This window comes from Colletotrichum gloeosporioides (genome assembly GCF_011800055.1).
Source record: "Colletotrichum gloeosporioides strain Lc1 chromosome Unknown consensus_7, whole genome shotgun sequence".
Taxonomy (NCBI): domain Eukaryota; kingdom Fungi; phylum Ascomycota; class Sordariomycetes; order Glomerellales; family Glomerellaceae; genus Colletotrichum; species Colletotrichum gloeosporioides.
This window is the reverse complement of record NW_025544652.1, coordinates 1,053,270-1,077,271: the sequence shown is the minus strand read 5'-3', so window position 1 is coordinate 1,077,271 and position 24,002 is coordinate 1,053,270. Positions and strand designations below refer to the sequence as shown.

Genomic DNA, 24,002 nt, shown 5'->3' with positions numbered 1-24,002 from the left:
ACACTGCTTCCACTCGGCTTTCTTTCTCCTCCTCCCAATCTTCGTTTTCTCGCCTCGCCTCGCATCGCATTACAGCGCAGCGCAGTGCATCGCACATCGCATCGCCACCATTCAGGCTCCTTTTGGCTCTTCTCTTGGAGCAATCAAAAAACCAGGGCAAGCCAGCTCTCCCGAGGCAACCAGCCGCCCAGGCCTGGCCGATTCGTCTAGACTGCAGTGGCTGCGGCTTAGTTTGTGCATACAACCTTGTCTTACGCCTTGTAACGGAGCGGTCGACCGACCCGCAATAGCTGCCCAGCACACCAGCTGCCACTGTTTTCCACTCGCACCCAATCGCGCTTCTTTTTGCGCCCAACTGCACGATCTCTCGCCAAATAGCAGGGGGCTTCCCTGGTTACATCCCAAGAGCCCACGAACGAATATCCACCCACCGACTGCCGCCCACCCCTCAATTTTCGCAAACCGCCCGTCTTGCAACTCAGTCGCCCTCACAAAACAAAACTCTCTTTCCTCGCAATCCTGCTGTTGCGCACATTGGATTCCTGTCATCTGATCAGCTTTCTGCCCAAGTGTCGCCCGTCCGTCGTCCGCTTTTTTGGTTTTGTTCGTGCCAGCTATTCATCCCAACTTGGATACCCCCTCTTGTCACTGCGAACCGCGCAAGGACGAACGCTGCACGGCCTCATCCAAACTACACACCAACTTCTCTCTCTCCGGTTTCCCGTACCGGTAGCCAATACCCTCAGTAACCTCGCCGGACCTTTTCGCCCAAATCTCTCTTCAACCACGCCGCTCTCCCTTCCGAGTTTGTCGTGCGAAGAGGGTTTTCCCACCGCCCACGCACATACACACACACTTCCTTATTATGTCGTAAGTGTTTGTAATTTTCAACTAGGCCACCGGACAACCGACTCGGTGACATTCACGCAACAAACAACACTCAACTAACACACTCCGGAAGACACGGTTTAAGAGAACGTTTTGCTTCATCCCGCGGGGGAACAACATCTCATTCCGAATCCTACTCTGAAGACGACGATCGAGACAGCTTTGAATCTGGTGAACACGACGAGAGTTATTCTGACGAATACGAGGAAGACCTTAGCCCAGAAGACTCAGCTTCTGTCGGCCATCAAAGATTCCGCCCGCAACAAACTCGAGCTGCATCCCGTCACCACGAGCTCCCACAGCACCCGCAGCAGCGCGAACAACTAGCGTATCGCCCACCCGTCAATTACGTTGATCCGTATCGGCCCGGTTCAGTGCCGAATCCCCCAGAAAGCGTGGATCCCTCAGAGGAATACCACCCGGCCTATGGCCACCGCGGTGGCTACGGTGCCCGCGCACCTCCGGCCGCCCATGGCGGGCCGCAAGGTCATGTCGGCCATGCCGGTCACAATCCCTATTTCCCAAGCGGCCGGGGTCACAACGGCCACCCTCAGAGCGCCTATCAACAACATCAACATAGTCATGTAGGCTATATGGGTCAAAGCCCATACGGAGCTCCTCCCAATACCATGGTTCCTTACGGTTATGGCGGTCCCCCGGGCCACAATCCCTTCTCGCCAATGTCCAATGGAAGCGGTCAGAGCTATTTCGGAGAGCAGCCGCGCAACTCTCAATATGACATGATGCCCTACAATCAGCCACAGCCCCCTGCTTTCTACGGCCATGGACCCGGTGGACCTGGAGGCTACCAAATGCCGCCGCACATGGCCCAGTACCTATACTCCCAAGCTGCTCCACCTCCTCCACCTACGGAAGTTGGTCCGCCCAAGACTCCCGCGCCTGCCCCGCCGCCGTCACCGCCGAAGCCAGACCCAGAGAAGATCAAGTTGCAGGAACAAATTGAACTCTTCAAGGCAGAGCAGGCTCGCAAGGAGGAGGCCGAGCGCCGGCGTGAGCTTGAGGAGAAGATTCGGAAGGATGCCGAGGACGCCATCGCCCGGCGGATGGAGGAGATGAGGAAGGCCCAAGAAGACGCGCGAAAGGAAATCGAAAGGGCCAAGAAGGAGGCTGAACAAGCTGCCCGTGAGGCTATTGAGGCTGAGCGCAAAGCTGAGGAGCAAAGGCAGAAGCTGCACCAGGAAGCCATGGCCAGAGCTGAGCGTGAGGCAAGAGAAAAGTACGAGGCCGAGCTTAAGGCCCATGCCGAAGCAAAGGCCGCTGAAGCAAAGGCCCGCGCGGATGCTGAGGCAGCTGCCCAATTGAAGCTCGAGCTGGCCATCAAGGCTCAAGAGGATGCCAGAATTGCCGCCGAGAAGAAGGCTGCGGAAGATGCCGCAGCGAAGGCCAAGTATGAGGCAGAGATGAAGGCCACGGCTGAGAGAGAAGCCCGGGAGAAGATTGCGGCCGAGAAGAAGGCGGCAGAAGAAGCCGCGGCAGCCAAGGCCAAGTACGAGGCCGAAATGAAGGAGAAGGCCGAGAAGGAGGCCCGCGACAAGATCGCGGCCGAGAAGCAGGCTGCAGCGGATGCCGCCGCAGCTAAGGCCAAATACGAGGCGGATATGAAGGAGAAGGCCGAGAAGGAGGCTCGTGACAAGATTGAAGCCGAGAAGAAGGCTGCAGCGGACGCTGCCGAAGCTAAGGCCAAATACGAGGCGGATATGAAGGAGAAGGCTGAGAAGGAGGCTCGCGACAAGCTGGCGGCGGAGGCAAAGGCCGCGGCAGACGCCGAAGCTGCTGCCGCTGCGGCCAAGAAAGCCGAAGACGAGCTCAAGAAGAAGGCTGCCGAAGATGCCAAGGCCAAGTACGAGGCCGAGACCAAGAAGAAGGAAGGGAAGCTGCCGATCAAGTTCAAGGATGCCGTCGGCCGCAAGTTCAGCTTCCCATTCCACATCTGCGCCACCTGGACGGTAAGTCGAAAGCGCCCAGCGATGTTTGTAATGATATTAACAGGTTGTAGGGTATGGAAGAGCTCATCAAACAAGCTTTCCTCCACGTGGATATCATCGGGCCCCATGTCCAGGAAGGACACTACGATCTCATCGGCCCCAATGGTGAGATCATCCTTCCCCAAGTGTGGGAGAGGGTTGTCGAGCCCGACTGGACCATTGAGATGCGCATGTGGCCCATGGAAAAGGCGCAGCCAGCTCCGCCCCCGGGCATGTTCCCTCCAGGTGTGAGACCTGCACCAGGACAACACCAGAGGCCTAGGTCCATGGGGGGAGCAGGAGGTCTGCCGCCGGGTTTCCCGAGGCCCGGGGGTGGTGGCGGGGTTCCACCACCACCGCCGGGTTGGGCAGGTAACGGCCCGCCACCGCCGCCGCCTGTTGGCGCCATGCCTCCCGGCCGTGGTCCGCGTGTCATCAATGTTGGTCCGGCACCTGAGAAGAAACGTCAGTCCAAGGGAGGGCAGGGATCCATGCTCAGCTGGATGGCCGGCGCCAAACCCGCAAAGAAGAAGTAAGCAATCTCAACCCGTTCTACGACCGCCAATTATCTAACAAACGAGTAGGAGTAGCAAGAAGACCTAATGGTCTGTGTTGTGCATTGCCAAACAGTCTTTTACAACACTTACCACCAGAACTATTTCTTAAGAATTTGCGGTTGGGATCTTTCTGATTTACACATGATACCTCATCGCGCATTATTTTACTTTTCACAGATTCCCACATAGTTGATTGTATGTATGCAACGCATCTCACGGAATCATGGCTCATTTTCTTGACGTCTATAACGCATGTATGCCCGGAGTATGCGCTGCGGGGAGAGTGATTTTGAGAACGCGACCAAAGAGCCAAAGGTTGGAAAACGTTCCGCGAGGGTCGTACACAGAGAGGAGAGCCTTGCATCAGAGCTGGAGGAGACTGCGACATTTTCAGGATACGGCGCAAAACAAGTGAGGACACACCTTGCTTTTGGGTTAGAGATGACTTTTTTTGGTTGCGGTTAGATGCGTCGAATTTGATGTTACAAAAAAACACTCTAAAAAGAACGATCATAATTACGCATGAGCGTTATATCGTCTATTGCCCTCTGATTCACGTTTAATTGCCGTCTGCTTATATCCTTGGTCTACCAAGCACACTCTTGACGCGCTTCTCGAACGCTTGGATCATTACACCAGCCACCTTATCAGACACCGCAGCGCTCACAGCGGAGTACAACGGGTTCGCAAACTGGAATCTGATAACCAGGTCCACCTCCGTGCCAGTGCCCGTAGCCAGTGGCCGCAGTTGCCACATCGTCACCAAGCTCCTGAACACCGCACCGCCCTCTCCTCCATTGCCCGGGCTCGCACCTGGAACGTCTGCGCCGCTGATCGCCTCGACGCTTTTCCCGGGTACACAATGCAGCCTACTCGTGAATGTCTCCTCGAAGCCGCCCCAGCCCACGCGCAAGTCGGCCTGCGCGGGCCATTTGCGCCCGTTCTGGTCGGGGGCGGTCCATTGCGTGACACGGGACTGCGCGCAGTATGGCACGAAGGTCGAGTATGAGTCCACGTCGGAGATTACGTCGTAGAGCTGGGCGGAGGGGTATGGGAGGGTTCGGGAGGCCGTCAGGACCTGCGGCTCGGATGAGGGGAGATTCGGGAGGTTGAAGAACTGCCGCGCCGGCGTGTGGGGTCGTGCAGCGGGCATACAGCGAGTATTTCTCAACGGAGAGAAGACCCGGAGAGCTGGCCGCATGGTCGCCATCGTGTGTGGGCAGTTCCGACGTATGGAGCTGGAAAAAGGTTGGGGAGTGTGGCCGAGGTTTTGCGCAGTGGTGAAGGAGTGGGAGCTCGACTTTCAACGAGCCATGGTCTATAGTACAAGCCGAAGAAGCGAAAGTGGAGTGCCGCACGAGGAAACTGCTGTCAAGTGTTGTTCCGCCGTAGACAGTCCTCAATCAAGGTCGTCGCAAAAGCTGTTCGCGGAGCAAGTCGCAATGACGACTAGAAGCTGTCGCCGAGGAAGAAGCTAGCAGTCGGTGTTAGTGGGCTGCTGCCGCCGTACAGTGGGACTGTATTTTCACTGTACAGAGCACGGTACGAACGGCTAGCATCATTTTTGGTGGGGGTGAGCACCATGGCAGCACGGCAGCAGCTCTCCACAAGCCAAGTTCAGCCACAGCAGCCCGCATCACCGTTCCCCGACTCCGACATCCCTTAGCTTGACGACCAGCCGAAACCCATTCCTCAAGGCACTCTCCCCACGAATGTGCCAAAACTGTGCGGCCACAAAACGGGGGAAACCACTTCAAGATGCGCCATAGAACCCGGACGACCTGACCCGACTTTCGTTTTACTCCCTTCCACGACGAACCTACCCACGAAATCTCTCCCCTCTCTCGACCTAACCTACGACCAACCCGTTTAAGCCCCGTCGCGTGGGGCTGTCATCGCCAAGATGTAGGTGTTGAGAGCAAGCGGCACGACACGATTGCGCAGCACGCTGACAGCGACGGGATGTTCACAGGTTCGAGAAGTCCCTTTACGACCTCATCAGAGGCCTGCGAAACCACAAGGGCAACGAGCGCGAGTATATCCAGAACAGCTTGAAAGAATGCCGCTCCGAGGTGCGCGGGCAGGACATGGGTGAGCCAGCCCCCGGCGCCTCCAGTCCGACTGCGTATCGATGGCTAATAGTCTCCGACAGACGTCAAGGCGACGGCGCTGCTGAAGCTGGTCTACCTCGAGATGGTTGGCCATGACATGTCCTGGGCTTCGTTCCATGTCCTCGAAGTCATGTCGTCGCAAAAGTACCACCAGAAGAGGGTTGGATACCTGGCTGCTGTGCAGAGTTTCCGGTCTGACACAGAAGTGTTGATGATGGCCACGAACCTCTTGAAGAAGGTACGTCATTGCGCTGCGGGTGTATGGCGAAGGGACGGTATGCTAACGCTGCTTCTGCGCAGGACTTGACCTCGACGCAAGCGACTACAATATCCCTCCCGATCTCTACACTACCTCACATTATCAACCCGTCCCTAGCCCTCTCGACCCTCCCCGATCTGCTCCCCCGTCTGAGCCACTCAAACCCCGCCATCCGCAAGAAGACGATCGTGACGCTGTACCGTCTGGCGCTGGTGTACCCCGAAACGCTGCGCGCGGCTTGGCCCAAGATCAAGGAGCGTCTTATGGACAAGGACGAGGACCCGAGTGTGACTGCGGCTATTGTGAATGTTGTCTGCGAGCTGGGATGGAGACGGCCTCATGACTTTCTTCCTCTAGCTCCCAGGCTGTTTGAGCTGTTGGTTGATGGTGGTAATAACTGGATGGCCATCAAGCTAATCAAGCTGGTAGGTGGTGCTTTGAGTAGCACGCAAACGCGGAAAGGCTGACAAGTAATACAGTTCGCAACTTTGACGCCACTAGAGCCGAGACTCGTGCGGAAACTGCTGCCGCCTCTCACTGAGCTAATTCGGACGACGCCCGCCATGTCACTACTGTACGAGTGCATCAACGGTATTATTCAGGGTGGTATCCTGGGTAGTGAGGATGATATCTCAGGCCAGGAGGAGATTGCGACTCTTTGCGTGAACAAGCTCAGGGGCATGATCATGGTGGACGGGGACCCGAATCGTAAGTCGTGCGACTCAGCCCGTGATATGGAGCTAACCTTCAACAGTCAAATACGTTGCGTTGCTCGCGTTCAACAAAATTGTATTGACACATCCTTTTCTGGTCGCGCAACAGGAAGATGTCATCTTGGAGTGCATCGACAGCCCCGATATCACTATCCGAATCAAGGCTTTGGATCTCGTTCAGGGTATGGTCAGCAGCGACAACTTGGTGTCCATCGTAAGCCGTCTAATGAAGCAGCTCAAATCTTCTGCTCCTAAGAGAGATCGGCCGGGGGCACCTCTTGGTCCTGATACCGGAACAGATTCTGACGACGAAGCGCAAGTCGAAATCCACTCTCCTAACAAAGAGGAGGAGGAGCCTCCACTACCTGATGATTACAGGAGCGATGTGATCGGAAGGATTCTGACCATGTGTTCACAAAACAACTATAGCAGCCTGGTGGACTTTGACTGGTACATTGATGTTCTCATTCAGCTTGTCCGCATGGCGCCGACGCCACGATCTGTCGAGACAGAGCTCGACTCAGTAGCAGCCTCCGGCAAGTCGTTAGCCGGAGACGTATCCGGCATGATTGGAGACGAGTTGAGGAATGTTGCTGTGAAGGTCCAAGCCCTGCGAGGGGCTTCAGTCAGGGCCGCTGATCTGATTATTCAACAACTCAACTCGGATACACCCGCTGGGCACTCTCTCTCTTCGGCATCACTCAAGTCAACGACGTGGTTGGTTGGAGAATATGCCAACCAGCTCGCTTTCCCTGAAGATACTTTAGGAAACATTCTGCGGATTATCCCCCGAACACACATTCCAGACATTCTTACGACGAGCCTGCAGGCCATGACAAAGATCTTTGCGTACGTCGCCGGCAACGATGGGCAGCCTTGGACACCGGAGTGGAAGACCAAAATTACCCTGCTTATGGCGCGGGTGATTCACACGTTAGAGCCGCTGGCTCTCCACCCAAATCTAGAGGTTCAGGAGAGGTCGGTGGAGTTCATCGAGCTCCTGAAGCTCACTGCCGAGGCTGCGTCAGGGCAAGCGCCATCATCTGAGGACACTCATCAAGATGCTCCCCTTCTCCTCACACAAGCCATTCCATCTTTGTTCCAGGGGTGGGAACTTAACTCTGTTGCCGTTGGCGCCCAGAAGAACGTGCCAATACCCGACGGTCTCGACTTGGATGAACCCATCCACCCCAACCTGAGTTATCTTCTTTCCCAAGCGGACATCATACCTATAGAGGCGAGTGAAGCGGACGACTTCGAGGTTTACTACCACCAGCGTCCTGCTCCAACCAGTATATCTTCCGCGGAACCCGCTATCAACAAGATTGCAGACGTGCCAGAAGAAGTCGTCAGCTCGTATCAACAAGCGACTGAGGACAGCTATCTGGACGCAGACATTGTTGCAAGGCGGAAGGCCGAGCGAGCAGAACGCAACCGTGACGATCCATTCTACATTGGCGGAGCAGACAGCAACCCCAGATCGTCAACACCCATTCACAGCATCTTGCAAAAGGAGAATGGCCCGGATCTTGACATAGACTCCATACCGATAATGCAGTTGGACCTAGACAAGCTAGGCTCATCTGCTCCAGGTCTAACATCACCCATCAGCCGGCCCCAGCCGCGACCGAGGCAGCGCGTTGTCATCGCCGCGGACGAGACGCTGGTAGGGAGCGGCGTCTCCACCCCGCGCAACTACGAGTCCGAGAACAATTCCGACAGCTTCACCAAGTCGCGTGCCAAGAAGCTACGACAGGGTCTGTTGCAAGTCGACTCGTCGACCCTGGGTAGCCTCAGCCTCGAAGAGAGTGGCGGCTCGGGTGGCATGGGTTCCTCCAACGCGCCGTTCGATTACGAACAACAGCAGCGCGAAGAGGCCGAGATGGCGCAGGCGATGAAGGAGGTCGAGAGGCTGCGTCTCGAGATGCAGCGCGCCAACGAGCGGATCCAGGTCGCGCAGGGCGTCGATGCCGCCGGGGTGGTTGTCAAGAAGAAGACGAAGAAGGCCAAGAAGGACGCCGACGGCACGACGGTGGTGAAGAAAAAGAAGAAGAAGGCTCCGGCCGTCGTGCTAACGGACGACGCCGAGAACGGGGCCGGTGAGGAGCCCGCTCCCATCCCGGCCGCCCCGACATTGACGGCTCTCGAAGGTGGAGACGACGCTGGGCCGGCGGTCGTGGTGCCCAAGAAGAAGAAGAAAAAGAAGACGACCAAGATGGCTGAGATCGCGGGGGACACGCCTAGCCCGAGTTGATGTAGTGGTGGTGGTGGCTTGCAATCATGACGACGAATGGCGCAGGAAAGGTAGCATATAGATAAAACAAAATGCGAAGACGCGGTGCATCCATTCATTCCTATTTCTCAGATCATTTTTGAGTCCATACGAATCCATTCAGGTTCTTAAAGTTGTTGCGAGGAGAACAAGAAGGTTCGTTGGTATCAATCACCGTCAGCACGATACGATGAAGCTACTGGACTAAGCATAGACCGAGGTGCTTGTAGTGCTTTTCCCCCTGGCGTTCTGTGAAAACCCCAGCTAGATGGGCTCGAAAACTTCCTCAACATCAATTACCATCAGCAGGCTTAAACGGCAGGGTCTTTGAAATGTTCTTTTTGGGGAATCTGTCTCTCTCTCTCTCTCTCTCTCTCTCCCTTCTTCATCTCATCTCCAACTCCAACGCCATCTCTCGTCCCCTGCCCTCCTCTCTCCCGATCTCTCTCGTGGTTTACGTACAGACATGATACAAAGGGGACAATGAGGAATCGCTTCCCGACGTCACACCGTCGTTAAGTCACCGCCAGCCAGCCAGTAAAATGTTTCTTCTTTTTGTGTTTCCTGTACCAGCCGCCGCCGCCGTTGTCGCCCGCGTAAGAAAAACCCTCTTCCGGCGTCACACATGACAAAAAATTGGGTTGGTTTTTGTGAAGAAAATAGACATTAAGAAAGGAAGAAAAAGGAAAACCATCAGCTTTACCGAGAAAATATCAGTCGTCGAAGAACCGAACGATCGCTTCCTAGTCATCCATGGGCTTGTCCTCGAGTGTCACTCCGCGAGGAGTCGAAGGAGCGCTGTCGTTGCCGCTCGATGCTACGGGCACCCGGCGCTCGAGAGAGTATCGCGCGGTACTGCGGCCGAGGCTGTTGCGCTTCTCTACCGGCGACTCGAGGGCCTGGATTCTCGCCGCAACACCCTCAGCAGCCGGCGCCGGGTTCGCCGTGCCGTTGGCCGGCTCCGCAGGCGAGCTGTTCTCGCTGCCGGGAACCTCCAGACTCGAACGCTTCGCGCCAATCACGCTGCCAAGACTAGAGCGGTGACGGTCAACGGCACTTGCGGGAGGACTCGTCTGGATCGGGAAGCGGGTCTCGGGGCCGCCTACGCTGCGGTCACGTCTGTGACCACGCGGGCTAGGGGCGGGGCTGGTCGCGCGGCCGCGGCTACCGGCAGCCTTCTCGAGCAGAGCTCTATTCCGCTCTTCCATGTTTGCTCTCCGGTTGCTTTCGTCGGTGCTGATGGCACGGGGACGGTTGTTGACCGATCCACTGTGGTTCAGAGTAGACATGCGCTTGAGCTCGCTGAAGATGGCGTCCTTGTGAGCAAAGAGATCCCGGATGAGACGGTACGCGTGCTTCTCCTCCATTGTGAGGGAAGTCTCGGTGCGAGGACGGAGGATGCAAGGTGCTAGGGCAGTGGCAAGGGTTGAGATATAAGCCTCATCGGCCGAGGTAAGATCGATTAGACGGGTAAAGTGGTTCATGCAGGCGTCAAGCGTTGCGATATTAGTTAGTCTCAGCTGCGACAAGGTCTGTTGGAGAACAGGCACGCGAGCAGCATCATTATCCTGCGTCTGAGTCTGGTAAATCGTCCGGATGATTTCATACACGTGAGAGGAGACCAGAGAATCTGCGAGAAGTCAGCAAATGTTCGTTGGCCGAGACCGTCGGTCGCCAACTTACCAGGCAGTTCGAGGAGGTAGAGCTTGAGCAGGCTTGCGACAGTTGGGATGTCGAATTCGTCAAAAACGTCGGCTGGGATGGGCTTTCCGTCGTTGATCTTGGCACGCAGCTTGTGAATCTGGTTCAGAGGCACATCTACCAACCAAACTCCACGTCGAGCCTCGTCGCCCTCCAGATCAGGATAGTGATTGTCGAGGTAGGTCAGGATGGTAGTAATGATGACAGGCACACGCTTCTTATCCGCGCGTGCTCGCGCCTCAAGATCCACACCGAAGGTCTGCTCGTCCACCTTGTTGTAGTAGTTTTCGTAGACGACCACCTTAGGGATGAAGCTACCAGTGCGGTAGTTCTCGAGCAGATACCTCAAATCGCCGCTGGGCTGCACTGTCTCCTGGAAAAGCATCATGTTGTCAACGGCCGATTGAAGGCTGGGAATGACGTTGCTGATGGTGCCGGAGAAATCCAGAATGACAGTCTTGATGGCCTTAAGGCGGTCCAGCTCGCAGCGCTCCAAGAATCGGAGGTGGAGGAAGATGGTCTCCTCGAGGTCGCAGCGCATCTCATCCAACTTGCGCACACCGCCCTTGTACTTGTCGTCGGCTTCTCTGGCCTCGCGGCGCAATCGCTCGGCGGGGGTCTCGTTGGGATGGGCATTGTTGAGAACGTTCCAGTTGGCCAAGTACTCACTGACGGTTCCGACAACAGGCGAGTCCGAGGACTCGGAGGCGGGAAGAGAAAAGGTACGTCCAAGGGGCAACTTCTTCTCGGGGACACCAGCAGCCTTGAAAGCCTTGGGGCGCCACTGATAGAACATCTTGGAGCTGTTTGCGAAAGTGCTTCCGACGTTGCCAATGAGTCTCAAGAATCCGGCTGTGATGAGGTCCTGTCCAATCCGCTCGGCGTAGCTGACGCTGCTGGTGTTCAAGTGCTTCTGCAAGTACTCCACAATGTCTGCACCCGACGAAGTGTTTTGGTACACGCCAAGGATGGGCACCTTGGTCTCGCCGAGCTTGATGGTGTTCAGCATGTGCTCCAGCATCTTCTTAACTTGGTCGGCGTTGTAGAACTCATCGCCAATCTCGACCATCTCCACCTCATCCTCGACCTCGTGCTTCTCCTCCACCTTCTCGGGCTCCTTGTTCTCAGAGACCTTGATCTCCGGGATGTTGTTCTTTGGGCTGGTTTCGGGGTCCTGGAATGCCAGCTTGGTCTCCTCCTCGATATCCTCAACCAAGCGGCACTTGTTGAAGTAGGTGCTCCTCAGCTTCTTGACGAGCTCTGCTTGCCTGTCATGCGCCTTGATGCGAGCTTGCAGCTCATCCTGGGAGTCTTGAATACGGGATTCGTGGGCATCGCACCAGCGGGAGAAGGGGTTGACGACGAGGTCTCGAATGTTCTGGGCGATCTTCTTGTGGTTTTTGGCACCCTCTTCCATCTCGGTCCGAACGCCATCGTAGGCCTGCGAAACAAGTCAATGGAGGATCTCGACAAAAGGTCCCGGTGGGGCACCAAACAAACCTTGCGAACGCTGGCACCGTCATCTCTCGAGAATCCGCCTTGTACTTTGTCGGCAGCTGGCGCGATGTCTCCCAATCGCTGGCTGTAGATCTCTTCGGCCTCGGCGCGCAATCGGGCGACGGTAAGGATTTGACGGTTCTCGTGCACTCCCTGCTGAAGCTTGCTGAACAGGACGCCCAGTCCTGGCGCAAAGGTTCAGCATTTTGGGGAGTCGGAGAGGGAGCAGCGCGGGTAGCGCGTGGTGGTGGTGACTTACCTGCAGCGTAGTCGCTAGACCAAAAGGACTCTGCGAAGCCCGGCATGGTGATTGGGAGCTCGGGTCGTTCGTTGCAATGACAATAGGGTTGTGTTGTTGCGATCAAAGAAATGGAATCGTGCGGGAAAATGGAAAAGGAGGCAGCGAGAAATGTTTCGTTTCGTCGTTACTGCGTAATGCAGGTTGCAGGAGGTGGGAGGCGAGGTGGTTCCCTGCTTGGCTCTCGGTACTAGAGTTTAGAGACGCTTTGCCGGATGCGAGAAGCGAAAGAATACGTCAACGGCGATCGGCCGCGGTGCAGAACGAAAGGCGATAGAGGACACACAAGGCAAAGAAAAGTGAGAGGAAGGACGGATGCTCAGTAAGGCAAAAGGCAGAGGGCGAGAAGGCGCCGTTGCGAAAGAGGTCGTGGAGGGCGTTTCTGGTGGTCAGGGGTACATGCCAGCTGGAGGAAATTTTGGAGGAAGAGAAAAAGGCTGGCTGCTGACAGGTCCAAGGTTCAAGGTTGAAGGTTGGGGGCAGAAATGGAAGGACGGCGAGTTGGACTAGACCTGAAGGAAGAAGGAGACGGGATAAGGAAGATACTGCTGCTCTGCTGCAGGTGTGGTGTGCGTTCCCGGTGTGCGTCCCTCGGTCTCCGCAGGCGTGGCAGAGGGTAATGGCAATGGAAACAGCTTGCTTGGATTGCAGCCAGGTTGTCAGTCAGTGAAGCTCCAAACCACCCTCAGCGACAAGAGATGGGACCAGTGACACGGCATCAAAGCCAGCAAGCACACGGCAGGGCTGGGCTGGGCTGGCTGTCAATGCCAACCGAACCCAACAATCCGCACAGGCCATGGCCCAGGTTCGACAGGGCCAGCAGGGCAAAGCAGGGAACACGATGGGCGAGCACCAACACAGAGATGAGGGGCATCGCCAATCCAGTGTCTGTGGTGCGGTGCCTGCGTGGCTGCCCTGGAAGGAAAAAAAGACTGCCGTTCGTTCCCATTACCAAGGGCCAGCAGCTGGCGGGCTGCAGACGTGGCCTTGGATTGGCTCCATCGCCAGCCCAACGAACGCTGCTGGCGACTCGGTCCATCTGAAGCCAAAAATACACAGCCATCCCACGGTGTCGGCCCGCCAGCCACTCACAGCGTTCCCCGTGTGCCCCACTCCTTCATCATCCTCACAGTGTTCCTCATCTGACTGGTAGACATCCACCCACAGGCGACCCTGACCCCCCCACGCGGTGCCTGTGAGCCTGTGAGGCGTTGCCCGTATACTCCACACAAAGCAAATGACCCTGAATGAGGCAGCCAAGCAAGCCGACTTGACCTGAGGGCTGTCTGCCACCTCCACTGTGGCCTGTGGGAATGAGAACCTACGACCTCGACAACGGCACTAACCCGACAGCTCTGGGCTGTGTGAGCCCCTGCATTCGCCTCTGTTGCAGAATTCTGGGGCCGCTCCCAGCTGAAGAGATTCAGGCGAGGAGCCCACAGGGCAACGCACCTTGGTGGAAGCCGCAGGGCTCAACCACTTGCTGGTTTTCCCGGGCGGCTGTGGACGACGGGAAGCTAAGGTTCAACGCTCGTGGTTCCTACAGGGCTGACCGCCATACCATCTACCGCCGCCAATTTGACGCAGTATTAAGGATCATTTTCACAAATCATGCACCCCAGGATCAGGTTTCACCCTCCCTCGCTGATCGCATCGTTTCTCGATTGAGGCAAGGCGTCCTTTGGTCCTCGTCCTGACTGCTTTGTCCTTTGTTCCTTTGGGTGGTGATACCTGTATCCGTACGAGCATCCCCGACCTGCTGCTGATCTGCGTTTCCTTGATCAGCGAGCGCCTTTTGTTACCCCTGAGCCTTCGTCACAGCCCGATCAGTTCCCCAGACGACCAAGACCGTTATTAATAGCTATATTAACCTGGTCAGCCATGGAGAAATCAGAATTGGCTCCATCTCGGTCCGTATTTCTCCCCTCTATCCACCTCGGGCTTCCATCACACGAGAACCACGTCCACAGCCAGGTGCAGCCTGGGGTAGGTCGGGCGCAAGAGCCATCCATCATCCGAAGTCACCATGGATGTCGGAGGTGTCCCGTCGACGTGGTCCGTTCCCGAAATGCTAATTCAGCGGTCGGCACGGAGTATCTGTCTGTCGGTCAAGCTCAGCTTTCGGATCAGGGTACGCACGCTTTATTCCCGTCCCTGTGCTCAAAAGGGACGTGCTTTTGCTCTGAAATGGGACGATATCCGTAATCAATGCATCGACGACATGCAGTTGATCTCAATTCCTCGTTATATCACTCTTTATGCGCCTATGCCTCCAGCACGTATTTCAGAAACCATTGCTTTTCTCAAGTGAGAATCGACGTATTCAAAGATTGGTTAAAGCTATGGGAATGCGGTATGTCCCTGTTTCATGCTAAGTTGTCGACCCTGAGAACATTCTGAATACCATCAACAAGGAGTGAGACATGGTCTTGGCATCGCACCTATTGAATTCGAATATTCGGAGACATGTCGCCTCCCACTCACAGATAGATGCGGCCATATGTCATCCACACGCTATGAAATTTTTAATGTCACAAGATGCCTTCAGTTGTCTATGGCTCTTATCGTGATATCATGCCCTTTTCCTCCAATCACTGTCGTCCACATACACATTCCACATGGGTTTCTTCGATGTTGCTATGAAGGAATTCGCTTCCAGTTCAAAGAGGGTCGCGGGAAATGCATCCCATCTGTGGACAAGAACGTCCATGAATGCTCCCGTGCTCGGTTTGGATTAGCACACTCTGCTTCCCACAGATTTGGTCGGGATATTGCAACTTGAGTCTCAGGTCTACTGCAAGGTGGTTCGTCGCACTGACAAATATTGCAGATTCGTTGACACGCACATCACTATCCAAGACGGAGACCACACCGATACACATTAGCAAGAGTCTCGTGTCTGCAGCTTGTCGTGTGACTTAAACAGAATACGTAATGAGAGCAATTGTAACGATCCGGCTTTGGTGAAGGGGACCGGAAAGAGAGCACAACATCTTCATCTTACACTCACGGTAATAGTGTAGTACTACAGATCTATCCGTTGGTTCCTCGACAGAAGCGAATAAGAACCGAACATACTACGCAGTTCAGCGAGATCGAGCAACACTTAAGTCAACTCAGAGGTCCACCTAACGCAAGACTCGAAGCAGCTTGACGGCCGCTTTAATCTTGGCAATTCGGTGGCGGGGTTATCTCAACACTCAGCTGCGCATAAAAGACTGGGAGATCTCAGAGGTCAGGTGTGTGAATCCTACAGCAACTGAGCAGCTTCCCACGCTCTAATTCCAAGGTGACTGCTGATCTCTATCGAACCCGGATCTCATGTCTTATGTAGTTGATCTTCACTCAATAGCCGGCCTGAATGTCCGCAATTTTACCCAAATCATCCTTCCTTGTAAAGCAATACCTTTCACGACCAGATGCGGCCTTGATATGGCCAAGACAAGATATCGTTGCTAACAGCAAGTGCACGCCAGCACCTCCGTTGACCGCTACAGCCCACATCCCTTGACGGCGGGACAAGCCGGGCGGAAGAAGCAAGACCTGCAGCTCAAGAGACACGGCTCATCTGATTTTCTGCCAGGGCCCGGCCCGAGATCGTACAGACGCGGAATGTCGACAGCATGATGCTGAGTTACGAGATACCCGCTGTCAGAGTGCAACGTCCGCGGATCGATGGTCTTCGACTTCAGTTTTGGAACCCGATAGCCGGCTTGGCCTTTTGTTAGATTACTTCTGCACCACCGGTCTAGTCATAGATCTATTTACCCGAGGACGAGGTTCGAGTTCTCGAGTGGAAGATTGAAGCATGTCTTGCGCGTTACGTGTAGGGCAGTATATGCAGACCTTGCTTTCCGAGCTTGAATTCGCTCACCTCTTCCTCTTAAGGAAGTCGCAACTGGCAGCTGCCTCCTTCCCTCTCCACCAGTGAGCACGCTCCTTCCACCAGGAACCAAGGTCAGGTACTTGGGCAGCTTTCGTCTCATGTTCTTTCAACAGTTCGACTAGGCCACTTGGTCCAGTTGGTAAAAGCAAAAGCTCAAACAAATTCTTCTCTAGAGATGCAATCTGAGTCTGAGAGGGGCGCTCGTTCGAAACACGCGAGGGCCATGAAAAGGGTGAATCCTTTTTTTGGTGTCTCTCTCTCTCGCTCTCTCTCTCTCTCTTTACCCTCTGTTGTTCACGAACCTTCTGTCTTTCGAAACATCTCGCAACAAGGTAGGGAGCGACAGTGAGGAGTTCACCATAAAAACGATTGAAGCGGCTAGACCTGCATTAGACCCCGTGTCTCAATGGGCGTGTCTTAGACATGGGCCGACGCCCTGTCACGCTTTTTACTCACCGCTTTAGGCCATTTTATTCCGACTTCTCAGCCCGCCACATGGAGCTCGGCGGGACTCAAACCCTAGGGAGGGCCGCATCTCAACATGCAAACGGTGCCTCAGTCTCAATGACCCGACGGAAACCACGGCTGGCGCGGTTGACTTGTGCACTACCACCGATATCACAGACTGGAGATCCAGATGAATACGCGGGGTATCATGCTTGCGACTTCACGTCTGTCTCAGTTGAGACCCGCAGCCGGAGGTTGGCGATGCATCAAATTATCAGAGTACAGCAGACGGGAAGAATGCGGGAAAGCGGAAACGTCGGTTGATGCTGTGCAGGCTAATCTGTCAATCGGGAAGCTGTGTTTTGGTTTCACGGACGACGGTCTTTTATGAAAATTCTCGAGAATATTTTCCCAGGCTGGAGGACTATAAGTGGAAGGGACGACCCTGACCTAGAAATCATGACAGCCTTCCCAAGTCGCCATCTTTCCTTCGACTACCTCGAGCGCCGGCCGCAGAATGCATTTCTCCAGCATTCTAGCTGTTTTGGCTCTTGCCTCCCTGTCGTTGGGTTATGCAATCCCGTTGGCTAAACCAGCCCTTGCCTCGCGGCAATGGGTCTATGAGATTCCGTCCAAGGATAGCATCATCATCAAGCAACACGAGGCAGCGCGTGCAGCTCTGATGCAACTGGAGGATACGGAAAGACAAGGTAACGCCCCTGGTCGAAAATTAATCCGGAGTTACGCTCACTGCTAGTGTAGATGCTCAATTCAGGAAAAGCCTTTCTGAGGTTTGCGGAAAAGCAGACAACATCACCAGAGCCATCCGACTGAATGAAACCAACACAATCTGGCGTCAAAATGGTGGCTACGCTGGTGAAATGTTCTCCAAGGCCCGTGAGACAATCATCAAAACGAAACTCTGGAAGATCGTCGATGGCATGCCCAAAGGCGCGTTGTTGCACGCCCACCTGACTGCCATGCTTCCTTACGATGCCTTACTAGACGTCGTCATGGAGACAGAAAACATGGGATTCTGGGCATCGCAAAGTCTCAACAGCCCGGAGGCTCGCAACAGGTCCAAGTTTGAGTTCTCCTATCGTGGGTCGGATTTCAAGAGCGCTGCCAACCCTGCCAACGTTTACGCGGCGGAGTACCAGCCCTACAACTCGTCCAATAACGAGAAAAATTACATGAGTGTTCAGGCTGCAGCCGATCAATACCCAGGCGGTGGCCGCAAAGAATTCCGCAAGTTCGTCAAGAGCAAGATGGTGGTCCTGCCAGAGGAAGCCACGCACCACGAGCTCGGCGTCGACGACATCTGGAAGAAGTTCCAATCCGCTTTCGAACCTGCGGGGACAATGCTGACTTACGAGCCCATCGTGCGCAGGTTCTGGCAGCTTCTGTTCAACAAGCTTGCTGAGAACAGAATTAGTTGGGTTGAGATACGTGCTGGAGGTTCCCGCGGAAAGCTTGTGCCTGAGGGACTGACGAACGCGACGAATGACCCGAGTGTGTGGTGGACGGTCATGAACGATGAGCTTCAGAATTTCACCAGCACTCGAGCCGAAAACACGACGCATCCCTTCCATGGAGCCCGTGTCATCTGGTCCGATTCGCGAAGCAAGACACAATCTAAGCTGAAAGAAAGTAAGCAAATCGTTCCAACATGTTCCCAGTTGCCGAGATTTCAAAGACTGACTCCTGTGTCGCAGGTATGACCGATCTGTTTGCCATGAAGAAGGAGTTCCCTCTCTTGTTCAGTGGATACGACGTTGTTGCACAGGAAGATCTGGGACGCACCTTGCTGGACATGGCCCCGGAGCTGCTTTGGTTTCAAGAAGAGGCCAGGAGACATGATGTTACACTACCGTTCTTCTTTCACGCAGGCGAAACCCTTGGAGATGGAAACTCGACTGACGACAACCTGTTTGATGCTCTTCTTCTGGGCACACGGAGAATCGGCCACGGCTTCTCACTGTATAAACATCCAATGCTGATTGATCAAGCAGTTAAGAAGAACGTCATGGTCGAGGTGTGCCCGATCTCGAACGAGGTCCTTCGGCTGGCGACGGATATTCTCCACCACCCTCTCCCGGCCATGATTGCGCATGGCGTCCCCACCGCCATCAGTAATGATGATCCAGCGATGCTGGGCCAAGACTCAGCCGGCCTGAGTTTTGATTTCTACCAGGTCATCCAGGGTTTTGACAACGTTGGACTTGCTGGACTGGTATGAACCCCCTCTCAAACTCTTCATGTATGCCAATAGGCCATTCTGACACGCCATGACAGGGCGCACTGGCGCAGAACAGTCTTCGATGGTCCAACTTCGAGGACCAGAATGACAAGGACTGGGAGCTGGGTATTACACTTGGCCCCGATGCACCAAGTGTGAAGGGCGCTCGCATTCGTGAGTGGAATGCGCAGTGGAATGATTACTGCCAGCAGGTCGTGGATGAGTACGGGGCGGAATGGGGTTCATGAGATGGATTGATTGCTCCGATTCTGAGTGGTCAGTATTCCGCTAGGCCTTCTTTTTCTGTCTTCTTGTACAAGGGCTGCTGGTGCACCTACTATTCCTATGACGGTCTATAATTAAAGTTATCGAGCTACACAACGGAACTTGTCTGTGTGTCTGTCTACTAATTTACTGGCTTGTTACAGTCCACCCGTTTTCTGGCTCTGTCTACTGCTGTTCTCTCTAGTGTTCTCACCCCTATCCCGGGTGTTCATCACTTGGAGTGTGGAGTAGAGGGCAAGAAGGCTAGACAACAGGCGCATCAGACGACAAGTAAGAGAATGATCCGATCAGACCAAGCAGAAAGCAAGCCGAAGATTTGTGAGAGAAGGCAGCAGAGACATGCGATGTTTGACTTACAGATGTCTCAGCTGTGCCTTTTGGTTGGCTGAGTACAATTCGCGCACTGTGATTGGTCACACTCCGCTAGTACCACGACTTGGTCGCACAATGTGGTTGACTTCAACACTGAGTCTTGATGTCCATGGTGAGAATAATCGAATGTCTATCATCGGAATCAAACAACTGCTGTGATAGTTCCAGGGCTCAAGTTCCAAATTTACAGGGGTGCTTCAAAGGCCGATGGATGAATCATGGCTATCGCTGATGTGGCTGAGCTCGCACCTCAGATAACGCAATCGCTCAGGGAGCTGGGACCCCGGCCCAGCTCCCTCTTGCGTGATTAGGAATCAGCGACCAAGCATCGACTCAAGCTGGGTCTGCGCAACAAACGCAGCATCTTGGTCTCTTTTGCGAAACTCGGCGATCCAAAGTCCCTCCTGACAGGATTGGCGGAATAGTTGGACTCCCACATCTGACTAAGATAAAACGGCTCATTTCTTATCTATTGGGACAAAGTAAAGCAACCGCTGATTACGAACTCTCATTGAAGGCACTTCAAACCATACAATACAGCGAGATCTTGGGGCTCAACTGATCACCTTTCTCACGTTTGATTCAATCATGGATGAGAAGCATCGTGTCTTCGATGAGGAGGCCCCCCGGCCAGCCCGCCGAGGCCCCTCGCCAGCGAAGAAGCTCGCTGTGGCCGGAGTCTTGCTACTCCTCGTTTCTTACATGCTTCTGGGCCAAAAGATGAAGTCGTGTGGCCATCGATCTAGGAAGCCTTGGGGACCGCCTCTTACGGTTGAGGAGAGGGCTCAAAATATCCTCAACCACAACCCACTGATTGGTAAGCGGACAGGTCATGGTGTTATTGAGTGCCTATTGACGCTGGACCTAGATGGACATAACGATCTTCCCATTCTTGTGCGAGCAGTCTATGGCAACCATATTTACGACAAGAAGTTCACCGAGCCCTTTGAGAACGGTGGCATGGTTGCGCATGTGGATCTCCCTAGACTTCGTAAGGGCCAGAACGGCGGCGCCTTCTGGAGCGTATACACTCCCTGCCCTGCCAACGGTAGTGACTTCTCTGACGGAAACTACGCCGAGAGTGAGTCTTCCAACTGTGGTCCATTGAAGCGGTCTCTTACGCGTCTTTATAGGCGTCCAATGGACTCTTGACCAGATTGACGTCATGACCCGTATCAAGGAAGCCTACCCCAAGGACTTCTCACCTAACCTTGACAGCGACGAGGCATTGGCGGCTTTCGCAAAGGGCCAGCTGATCTCTCCTCTTGGCGTTGAGGGTCTTCATCAGATTGGAAACCGCGTTGCTAACCTTCGCCGATACCACGCTTTGGGCGTCCGCTACTCAACCCTCACACACAACTGTCATAACAAGTTTGCCGATGCTGCGCTCCTCGAGAGTCCCTTTCGCAAGGCGGAGCCCCTCTGGAACGGTCTCAGCCCCTTGGGTCGCCAGGTCATTCACGAGATGAACCGCATCGGTCTCCTTGTTGATCTCTCGCACACCAGGTACGTGCCTCCACATGACAAGCGGAGGTCTGGCTAACCTTATCATGAACCAGTGAGGATACCCAGCGCGACGTTCTTGGTGGAAAGGAATGGGAGGGAAGCAAGGCTCCCATCATGTACTCCCACAGCTCCGCCTTCAGCGTCTGCCCTCATCCGCGCAACGTCAAGGATGACGTGCTCAAGCTGGTTAAGGAGAATAACGGAATCGTGATGGTCAACTTCGCTCCCGACTTCATCTCCTGCGTCGACACTGGAAGAGAGAACGGTGTTCCCGAGTTGTATCCCGCCAACGTGACGCTGCATCAGGTTGTGAGACATGTTCTTCACATTGGCAACCTCATCGGTTTCGACCACGTTGGATTCGGGTCTGATTTTGACGGCATTGGTTCCGTCCCCAAGGGCTTGGAGGACGTTTCCAAGTATCCCGACCTTGTTGCCGCGCTCCTCAAGGAGGGGCTAAGCGATGAAGACGCGGCCAAGGTTGTCGGTGGCAATATTCTTCGCGTCTGGAAGGATGCTGAAGATGTCGCCGCTCAGCTCCAGAAGGAGGGCGCACCCGTTCTGGAGGATGACCTGCCGAAGCTGGAGTTCGAATAGTCACTGAACCCGCGCTTGCATAGTTGTATAATAGCTTTCGTCGTCTCGGACAGCATGGACGTCCCCTTGCCATAGTGCAAGTGGTATAGTTGATCATATTCATACAATTCCGGGCGCGGTTGCGCTCTCGTGTCTATCTTGTACACTCGATGGTCTCATGTATCGGCGGCCCATCTCGTAAACTCCAAACCATTTTTGCCATCAAAACCCCAACCACGAAACTGCCCTCAAGGTCTCTTAAAAGGATCTCTTAGCGCGGTTCAGCTTCTTCGCCGTCTCGATCTGGGTTCTTGTGCGCTGTCCTCTCGTGGGCAGACCCATGGCGTGCCGTCTTCCGCGGTAGGAACCCATGTCCTTTAGTCTTCCAATGTTTTCCCTGATAATCTTGCGTGCGTCGGTTTCTATCGTCATCGTTGACAGTTCTGCTGTGAGGGCCGTGACTGTTCTGGGGGCGAGGGAGCCGACTTTTGCGAGCGGGTGGATCGAGTACTTGGCGAGAATGCGTTCTGATGTGGTCGGTCCGAGAGCATAGAAGGACTGAAGAGCTTTCTGTAGAGGCGAGACGCATCAGCATTGTTGCAGCATGGGTGTGGTTTGCATCGGTCGAAGAAGAGGCCTTACCTTTACGAGCTTCTGCTCAGAAAAGTTGACACCCAGAATGAAAACCTACAGACCGAATTAGTGTTAAGCTAACTGAGTGCGTCAAAAAGTGCATGTCGTACCATTTTGCCGGTTTGTCGCTGTGGATTTCAAGAACTGCTGCTGCACCATCAAAATTGCCTCTTTGGACTGGCGATCGAATCACGAACTTTCGAAATCATCAATGCTGCACGGAGAGTCGGCGCCGGAAAATAGTGGACCCCAAGCGCGGCGGCCTTGAGCGGACAGTGTGGCTGCATTGACAGATCCGCCAGACCCTTGAGTTCTCAAGAGAGGCGCATCCACTTGAACGGATTGCGTCCCCCCATTGGGCAGTCTCGGCCACCAGGGTCCGAGCTCGAGTTCCTCATTCGGTGCTTCAGAGAGGGGAGTTTGAAACGTAGCTTCAAAGCCGCCCTTCCCAGTCTCCGTCTCCCGGGGTGTGCTTCTTCTACTCACCTACTTAAACACAAACCTGTCCTCTGGTTTCCCATCCCAGAAGACATCCCCATCAACTTCCTCAACCCCAATTGATCGACCTGGTGTCCAGCTACCCCGGATCGTATCGCCCACCATGTTCAACCTCCGGAGACTCGTCTCCGCCCTCCTGCTCGCCGGCGTGGCGCTGGCTTTCTTCGCCCAGACGGCCGAGGCTGGCAAGGGCCCCAAGATCACCCACAAGGTCTACTTCGACATCACCCACGGCGATGAGCCCCTTGGCCGCGTTGTCATGGGTCTGTACGGCAAGACCGTCCCCAAGACCGCTGAGAACTTCCGCGCTCTCGCCACCGGCGAGAAGGGCTTCGGCTACGAGGGATCTACCTTCCACCGCGTTATCAAGCAGTTCATGATCCAGGGTGGTGACTTCACCAAGGGCGACGGCACCGGTGGCAAGTCCAGTGAGTAGCATCGCTGGTGAATGCTGTCGGCTACCGGCTAACGACGACGCAGTCTACGGCGAGAAGTTCGCCGACGAGAACTTCAAGCTCAAGCACTCCAAGAAGGGTCTTCTGTCTATGGCCAACGCCGGCAAGGACACCAACGGCTCCCAGTTCTTCATTACCACTGTCATCACCTCGTAAGCCGCCCTCCTGATCAATACCGTGAAACCTAAGCTAACCCCGGCCTTCACAGTTGGCTCGATGGCCGCCACGTCGTCTTCGGCGAGGTCCTCGAGGGCTACGACATCGTCGAGAAGATCGAGCAGGCTGAGACCCAGCCTGGCGACCGCCCCGTCAAGACTATCAAGATTGCCAAGAGCGGAGAGCTGGAGGTTCCCCCTGAAGGTATCCACGTGGAACTCTGAGCACGTACTGTGACTCCCGTCGCCCTCACTTTCATGCATGTTACACACGAGACATGTACACACACCATCGATGTCCCCGCAGTTGTTCATTTCTCCCGACAAGAATCCAAAAACAAATCCAAGAGTGTTGATGTGCTGATGGCTACGCCCCTGGCGCTGCAGGCGAATACGGCCATAGCGAGTTTGCTTCAGGTTACTCCAACGAAGATGCCCCCTTGGAGGTCGGTTCCGGCGAGGGCTGGTCCCTCCTCCAGAAGGCTTTCTTCCTTGGTGTCGTTGTCGCTCTCATCGCTGTCTACATGAAGGTCAGCAAGAACAGAGCCGCGAAGGAGGACATCGGCTACGAGAAGACGATGGCTTAAGTGATAGTGATGGTGGGGGAAGACGCGGCAGTTTCCACGATAAGCAAAGAAATCGAGACAAAAACTGTCCCACAAGAGCAGA

General features: G+C 54.9%; 8 protein-coding genes across 8 annotated transcripts; 5 read left to right on the top strand and 3 right to left on the bottom strand.

The window, feature by feature from the left end:
- Positions 1 to 865: 865 nt before the first annotated feature.
- Positions 866 to 3,409, top strand: GCG54_00001702 (uncharacterized protein; the record flags this gene model as incomplete). Its single annotated transcript, XM_045401811.1, has 3 exons — positions 866 to 870; positions 1,049 to 2,855; positions 2,906 to 3,409. 3 exons carry the CDS (start codon positions 866 to 868, stop codon positions 3,407 to 3,409), a joined length of 2,316 nt encoding a protein of 771 aa, XP_045270540.1.
- Positions 3,410 to 4,004: 595 nt separating this feature from the next.
- Positions 4,005 to 4,640, bottom strand: GCG54_00001701 (Coenzyme Q-binding protein coq10; the record flags this gene model as incomplete). The annotated part of the gene is made up of 1 exon (XM_045401810.1): positions 4,005 to 4,640. The coding sequence occupies one exon, from the start codon at positions 4,638 to 4,640 to the stop codon at positions 4,005 to 4,007; it is 636 nt and encodes a 211-aa protein (XP_045270539.1).
- A 372-nt stretch (positions 4,641 to 5,012) lies between these two features.
- GCG54_00001700 (AP-3 complex subunit delta-1) lies at positions 5,013 to 8,767 on the top strand (the record flags this gene model as incomplete). Its single annotated transcript, XM_045401809.1, has 7 exons — positions 5,013 to 5,045; positions 5,097 to 5,155; positions 5,403 to 5,521; positions 5,583 to 5,779; positions 5,842 to 6,225; positions 6,280 to 6,508; positions 6,555 to 8,767. 7 exons carry the CDS (start codon positions 5,013 to 5,015, stop codon positions 8,765 to 8,767), a joined length of 3,234 nt encoding a protein of 1,077 aa, XP_045270538.1.
- Positions 8,768 to 9,528: 761 nt separating this feature from the next.
- Positions 9,529 to 12,288, bottom strand: GCG54_00001699 (Rho-GTPase-activating protein 8; the record flags this gene model as incomplete). Its single annotated transcript, XM_045401808.1, has 4 exons — positions 9,529 to 10,415; positions 10,469 to 11,927; positions 11,987 to 12,168; positions 12,243 to 12,288. The coding sequence occupies 4 exons, from the start codon at positions 12,286 to 12,288 to the stop codon at positions 9,529 to 9,531; spliced, it is 2,574 nt and encodes an 857-aa protein (XP_045270537.1).
- Positions 12,289 to 17,131: 4,843 nt separating this feature from the next.
- GCG54_00001698 (Adenosine deaminase 2) lies at positions 17,132 to 19,101 on the top strand (the record flags this gene model as incomplete). The annotated part of the gene is made up of 4 exons (XM_045401807.1): positions 17,132 to 17,324; positions 17,356 to 18,264; positions 18,330 to 18,847; positions 18,910 to 19,101. The coding sequence occupies 4 exons, from the start codon at positions 17,132 to 17,134 to the stop codon at positions 19,099 to 19,101; spliced, it is 1,812 nt and encodes a 603-aa protein (XP_045270536.1).
- A 997-nt stretch (positions 19,102 to 20,098) lies between these two features.
- On the top strand, positions 20,099 to 21,613 carry GCG54_00001697 (Dipeptidase sirJ; the record flags this gene model as incomplete). Its single annotated transcript, XM_045401806.1, has 3 exons — positions 20,099 to 20,591; positions 20,644 to 21,016; positions 21,070 to 21,613. The coding sequence occupies 3 exons, from the start codon at positions 20,099 to 20,101 to the stop codon at positions 21,611 to 21,613; spliced, it is 1,410 nt and encodes a 469-aa protein (XP_045270535.1).
- Positions 21,614 to 21,850: 237 nt separating this feature from the next.
- Positions 21,851 to 22,338, bottom strand: GCG54_00001696 (37S ribosomal protein SWS2; the record flags this gene model as incomplete). The annotated part of the gene is made up of 3 exons (XM_045401805.1): positions 21,851 to 22,162; positions 22,235 to 22,279; positions 22,336 to 22,338. 3 exons carry the CDS (start codon positions 22,336 to 22,338, stop codon positions 21,851 to 21,853), a joined length of 360 nt encoding a protein of 119 aa, XP_045270534.1.
- Positions 22,339 to 22,826: 488 nt separating this feature from the next.
- GCG54_00001695 (Peptidyl-prolyl cis-trans isomerase B) lies at positions 22,827 to 23,920 on the top strand (the record flags this gene model as incomplete). The annotated part of the gene is made up of 4 exons (XM_045401804.1): positions 22,827 to 23,151; positions 23,204 to 23,330; positions 23,387 to 23,538; positions 23,721 to 23,920. 4 exons carry the CDS (start codon positions 22,827 to 22,829, stop codon positions 23,918 to 23,920), a joined length of 804 nt encoding a protein of 267 aa, XP_045270533.1.
- Positions 23,921 to 24,002: the final 82 nt, after the last annotated feature.